The sequence below is a fragment of the Muntiacus reevesi genome, chromosome 1, assembly GCF_963930625.1.
Source record: "Muntiacus reevesi chromosome 1, mMunRee1.1, whole genome shotgun sequence".
Taxonomy (NCBI): domain Eukaryota; kingdom Metazoa; phylum Chordata; class Mammalia; order Artiodactyla; family Cervidae; genus Muntiacus; species Muntiacus reevesi.
Window position 1 is genome coordinate 45843543 of NC_089249.1, and position 5792 is coordinate 45849334.

Below are 5792 nucleotides of genomic sequence, written 5' to 3' on the forward strand. Positions count from 1 at the left end.
AGGTTTATTTATTTATTTATTTTTTAAATTCACCCTTTTGTTTTGAGATAATTCTAGTTTCACTTGCAACTGTAAAAAATAAGAAATCCTATATACTATTTATCCAGTTAACCTCAATGGTAACATTTTGCAGAATTGACAGTGAGACTGTCTACCGATCTTCCTCAGATTTCTTCATGGTTAGGTATTCTCATTTGTGTGTGCAGTTGACCCTTGAACAATGCGGAGCTTTTGTACACTGACCACCTCTTGCCCATCCCTGTTCCGTGTAGTAGAAAATCTGTGTATAATTTCACAGTCAACTCTCCATATCTGTGGTTCCATATCTGTAGATTAAATTAACTACAGATCATATAGTACTGTACTGAGTGTTTATTGAAAAAAGTTCATGCATAAGTGCACCCATGTGGTTCAAACCCACATTGTTGGAGGGTCAGCTCTAGTTCTGTGCAGTTTCATCAGGTGTAGGTTCCTGGATCCACCACCAGGCTCAGGACAGCAAACAGTTCCACAGGACAAGGATCCCTTGTGTCCCCCATTTTTAACCACATCTTCCTCCCTCTTCACCCCCTCCCCTGTTCCTAACCCTCGGCAATCAGTCATTAATCTGTCCTCCATCTCTTAATTTTGTTACTTCAAGAATGTTAATGGAATCATGCAGTATATAACCTTTACTCAGCATGATTCCCTTGAGATTCATCAGGTTGTTTTGATATATGTCAATAGTCTGTTTATTGCTGAATAGTAGTCCATCATATGGATGTACCACAGTATGTTTCACCCACAGAAGAACATTTGGGTTGACTGCATTTTTGGCTATTACAAGTAAAGTTGCCGTGAAATTGTGTGTAGGTTTTTGTGTGAATATAAGTTTATGTTTCCCTGTTTCTGTTTCTTCTCTTACCTTGTACTCAGGTATCCTTTTAGATTTGGATTCTCCAGCTCCTGTCACGACACCAGCACCAGCTCCAGTTTCTGCAAGCAATGACTTGTGGGGAGACTTCAGCACTGCATCCAGGTATTAGTGTAGGGAAATCACCATCCTCTCAACTGGGCTATCAGTGATGTGTGCCAGTCTAATGACATCTCTGATCTGGAAAAGCAGGGCATCTGTAGGTCATACATGGTGTTTGGCAGGAATTCTAGGTAAGGAGTGCAGGAGTACTGGGATGGTGGGATAAGATTACTGTGGGATGGAGCTTGGGCTTCCCCGGTGGCTCAGTGGTAAAGAATTTGCTTACAGTGCTGGAGAGACACAGGAGACGTGGGTTTGATCCCTGGGTTGGGAAGATCCTCTGGAGAAGGGAATCACAACCTACTCCAGTATTCTTGCCTGGAGAATCCCATGGACAGAGCATCCTGGCAGGCTACATTAGCCCATGGAGTCGCAAAGGGTCGGAAACAACTGAAGCTACTTAGCACACATGCATGCAGGCAGGATGGAACTTGGGTAGCCTGGTGCAGGGCTTGGTGAGCAGAATTGCTCTGAAGTACAGTTTCAGGAATTCTGGGCAGAGATTTCTAGGAAACTGTTAAGAATGGAGTCCCTATCCTAATATGCTTCTGGCTGTCTCTGTTCTCCTCTCTTGCAGCTCTGTTCCGAACCAGGCACCACAGCCATCCAACTGGGTCCAGTTCTGAAGAGTGCTGGCACGACGTTCAGGAGAGATGTGAAGAATAACAATGACTTTGAGGGCACCAATCTGAAATGGGGGGCTCAGAGCCACTTCCCTCCCCAGAACCAAAATCCTGGACAATCGTTCTCATAGCTTCTCCATTGCATTCAGGCTGGTGGTGTCACCCCGCTATGCTGTTCTTGGAGTGCAGCCAAGAAAGTATTTCTTGGCTTCTGTTCCCTGTCAAGGCAGGGAAGCAGTTGGTCTTAATGATGCTTGTGGCTGGCTCTACAGGGCTCAAAAGGCCAGGGTCTCTGAGGGGGGAATAGTCCCTACCATCTCTAAAAATTTCCTCTGTCTTTAAATTCTTATTTCAGAATCATCTCAAGACCCTGGCGTGCCTCTTTGTGAAGCCCTTTCTAGCAATTTCAGGGGAGACAAAAACCTTGGAACTTCTTTTCCATTAGCCGAAGACTCTAAAAATGGACAGACTGACCTCAGTGTTTACAGATTCAGAATTTTGATAGGGGGTAGGTTGAGGAAAGACCTGCGTCCTGGGTCTCTGCTGTGTACCCTCCCCCAGGCTTGTCCTGTTGAGTGAACATCCAGTGTGGGTGCAGCCCCCTGACACTCTAGCGTGTTTACACATCCCTTCCTGTGATAAGAGGGTTGTGTTGGTGGTGCTTCCACTCTTGTGTCTGTTGAGCAGTGCAGCATCTTTGATCAGTGGTTGTCTCTCGGATGAAGGAGGCTCAAGGGGCTGTGTTTTCCTAGTTATATTCTAGAGAAGCAGTCACTTTCTTGCAGCTCCATCTTGCTGCTGCCTCTGAAGCCCGGTGTTACTTTGTAACGGCCCCCTTATTTGACCGAAAGTTTAAAGGGTTTGGGGTTTTTAACCTCATTTGTAGAGTAGAGAGGTTGAATGCACTTAACTCTTGATCAGTACCCACATTGCCTTGCTGCCTGGGTATCTGGCCCCTTTTCATAAACACTTTTTGAATCCACCAGCTCTTCAGCAGAAAGCTGCTATATTACATATATTGTCATTGATGAAGGAAGCTGGAGAGCCATGGCTTTAGCTGTGACAGATTTTGCCCGGAAGAGGGCTGTGATCCTTGTCACCAGGGGTATGTGAGAAGCAAGTAGCTCTCCTGCCACTTACCCTCTGTCCGCCCACCATTCCTTTTATTAACGCTGTGAAGGGGTCCCGCTCTTGGGTGAACGGGCTCCAGCTATCTGATTTGTCAAGGGGCAATTTTGAGAGTGAATGTGAGGATCTCACCTCTTCCCTTAGTACTTATTTGGATATGTACTGGCCTAAGGGAGTCCTTACGTTTAGTTTTTAAATAGATTCTCTCTCTTAGATTTCCTTCTTGACTCTTTTTTTAACTTTGGGTCCATTTTGTTTTCATTGCTTCCCGTTCCAGGCAGCTCTATTCTTACAGAGCCATGGCAGGACATTTAAAAATTCCAATAGAAAACACTAGAAGGAAAGTCTATAGAATCACTAGTGACTAATAACTACTGGGAACCTATTTTCTCAATCTTCCTGTATGTTGTGTTCTTTGTATTCTCAAGATGATAATATATTATGTATTTGAATTGCTGAAAAATTGAAAATGATGTTTAAGATATATGTATATAAAGCATACGTATGCTGTATTGGTGCAATAATGGTAATTAAAAGTACGGAAAAGGCCTCTCTTTTGTCTTTTCATTTGCTTGTTTCCTTTTTTTAAATTTAATTGACCCAATATAGGTGGGCCAATAGGTAATAAAAGGAAACTTTATCAACTCTTTTTTGAGAGATGGAGCCTTTAAGAGGTGAAGGGTCGACCTCTGTCCTCCTGACTCTCAATCCACAGAGGCTCATTGTAGAGACCATTTGTTTTTATTATTTGCTGGTACCGTTAATTTCATTTGCTTCAAGTTATCTTCGTGATCTAGGCCACCTTTCATATTCCAGAACTATGATTGGCAAAAATAAAGGGAATCAATGCTTGAGATAGAACTAAAGTGAGAGTCACAGACTTTGGAAGCCAGGATTCTGGAGTTGTCATTTAGTGGTTGTCACAGGAGGTGAATCAGAATGATACCGGTGCTGCTTTTTTCTCTTTTTTTTTCAATTTAACTCATAATGGGACTTCCCTGGTGGTCCAATGGTTTAAGACTCCATGCTTTCAATGAAAGGGGTGCAGGGAGAAGGAAATGGCAACCCACTTCAGTATTCTTGCCTGGAGAATCCCAGGGACAGAGGAGCCTGGCAGGCTACAGTCCATGGGGTCACAAGAGTCGAACATGACATAGCAACTAAACCACCACCACCATGCAAAGATGTTGGTAACTAGAGTAAATATTAATGGACAGATTTTACCAGTAAAACGATACTGATGCACTAGACCAAAAATCCTGTGAGAGGGGAAAATATTTAAAGACATTCTGTGACTTGAGAGCTGAAACAAGACTTAGAAATTTTACTTTCTCATTTATAGATGAGGACATCAGAGCCCAGAGAGGCAAGTTAGATAACCAAGTTCACACAAGTGCCAAATATTCAGCTAGAACCTGACTCCCAATAGGATACTCTGCTAAACTATAGTTGTTTTTTTTTTTTTTTTTTTAAATAGTATTCATAGACCAAATTCTGAGGAGAAAATCTGTGAGTTTGATGTTGTGATTAAAAGATTTAAAATGCTAGTGACATAGTAAATTTAAGAGAACTGCACTGACTTATTTGAGCAAGATAAATTTGAGCTATCTCTGTTACAATGATGGAGATGTCATTCTGGGGAGCAAGAGTGTGGTCAGGGTTTCCAGGGGAGGTAAAGCTATTTATAGGCTGCCTTTGAAACTGTGGAGATAGTATGGCACAGGATGATGAGAGAGAATGATCAGAAGCCTGTGTAAAACCTTCAAGAGGTGGGCAGAAAAAGGAGCTTGCAAAGATAAAAGAAGAAAATTCACAGACTAAAGAAAAAGGAGAAAAACATGCCCTGAAAGAGTGGATTGGGACCAGACACAGCACAATTGCTTGAAGAATGAATGGAGTTTGAAAATATGAAGCTGACAAAGATTGAAAGCACATACATGAAACAAGTGTTAAATAGCCAAGTGATAATATCAAACATAGACCTAGAGTGAAAAAATATAATGTAAATTCTTCAATCTTCAGCCTGATACCCAGAAAGACGACTAAATTTGTGTGAGAAGAGCTGGACTTTCGTGTAACATGTCATTTTCTACTGCTTTGACTTGGAACCAGTGCCTGACCTCTTTTGGCAGGGGAGGAGTTGAAAGAATTTTATGGTAAACACATGTTCATCACTTACATTGTACAATTAACCTAGATTCTACCATTTTACTTTATCACATGTTGATCCATCTCCCTCTATCCATTCATTTATCCATCTTATTTTCATTAATGTGTTTCATAGTTAGGTGCAGACATCATTATACTTCATTCCTAAACAATTCAACATACGACTGAGTTTTATTCAAAAAACTAGCTCTCAAAGTTCAGATAAGTAAAATTGGTATTACTTATTGTAAGTATTGATAATTACTTAATGATAAATAAAATTATGAACCATAATGACCTCCTACATGTTTTATAACTTCTCATAATTATCTGACCAAGATTCTTGAACAAACATTTACAATTTGGTGGGCAATAAAACAATGAAAGCAAAAAGAAAAAAAAAAGGGGGTGCAGGTTCTCCAGGGGATTTCCCAACCCAGGGATGGAACCCAGGTCTCCCGCGTTGCAGGCACATTCTTTACCAGCTGAGCCACAAGGGAAGCCCAAGAATACTGGAGTGGGTAGCATATCCCTTCTCCAGTGGATCTTCCTGACCCAGGAATTGAACCGGGGTTCAATTCTGTGCCTTCAATGCAGGAGATGTAGTTTTGATCCCTGGGTTGGGAAGATCCTCTGGAGGAGGGCATGGCAACTGACTCCAGTATTCTTGCCTGGAGAATTGCTAAGGACAGAGGAGCGTGGCGGGCTACAGTCCACAAGGGCACAAAGAGTTGGACACGACTGAAGTGAGTTAGCATGCACATCATGGATAGATAAAACATTTATCCTGAACTTCAAGGGGGTTTTGGGGCAGAAAATGTGGACAGTCATTTTTCCAGCTCAACCCCCCTCAGACATTGACATCTGCCTTCAAGGTT

General features: G+C 42.1%; 1 protein-coding gene across 1 annotated transcript in view; it reads left to right on the top strand.

Annotated features, from left to right (window-relative positions):
• Nucleotides 1-3310, top strand: part of NECAP1 (NECAP endocytosis associated 1) — a 12131-nt gene extending 8821 nt beyond the window's left edge. Inside the window, exons 7-8 of the mRNA XM_065941893.1 lie at nucleotides 916-1018; nucleotides 1593-3310. Coding sequence (XP_065797965.1) covers nucleotides 916-1018; nucleotides 1593-1641 — 152 coding nt within the window. The 3' untranslated portion in view covers nucleotides 1642-3310. The remainder of the gene's footprint in view (nucleotides 1-915; nucleotides 1019-1592) is intronic.
• The last annotated feature ends 2482 nt before the right edge of the window (nucleotides 3311-5792 follow it).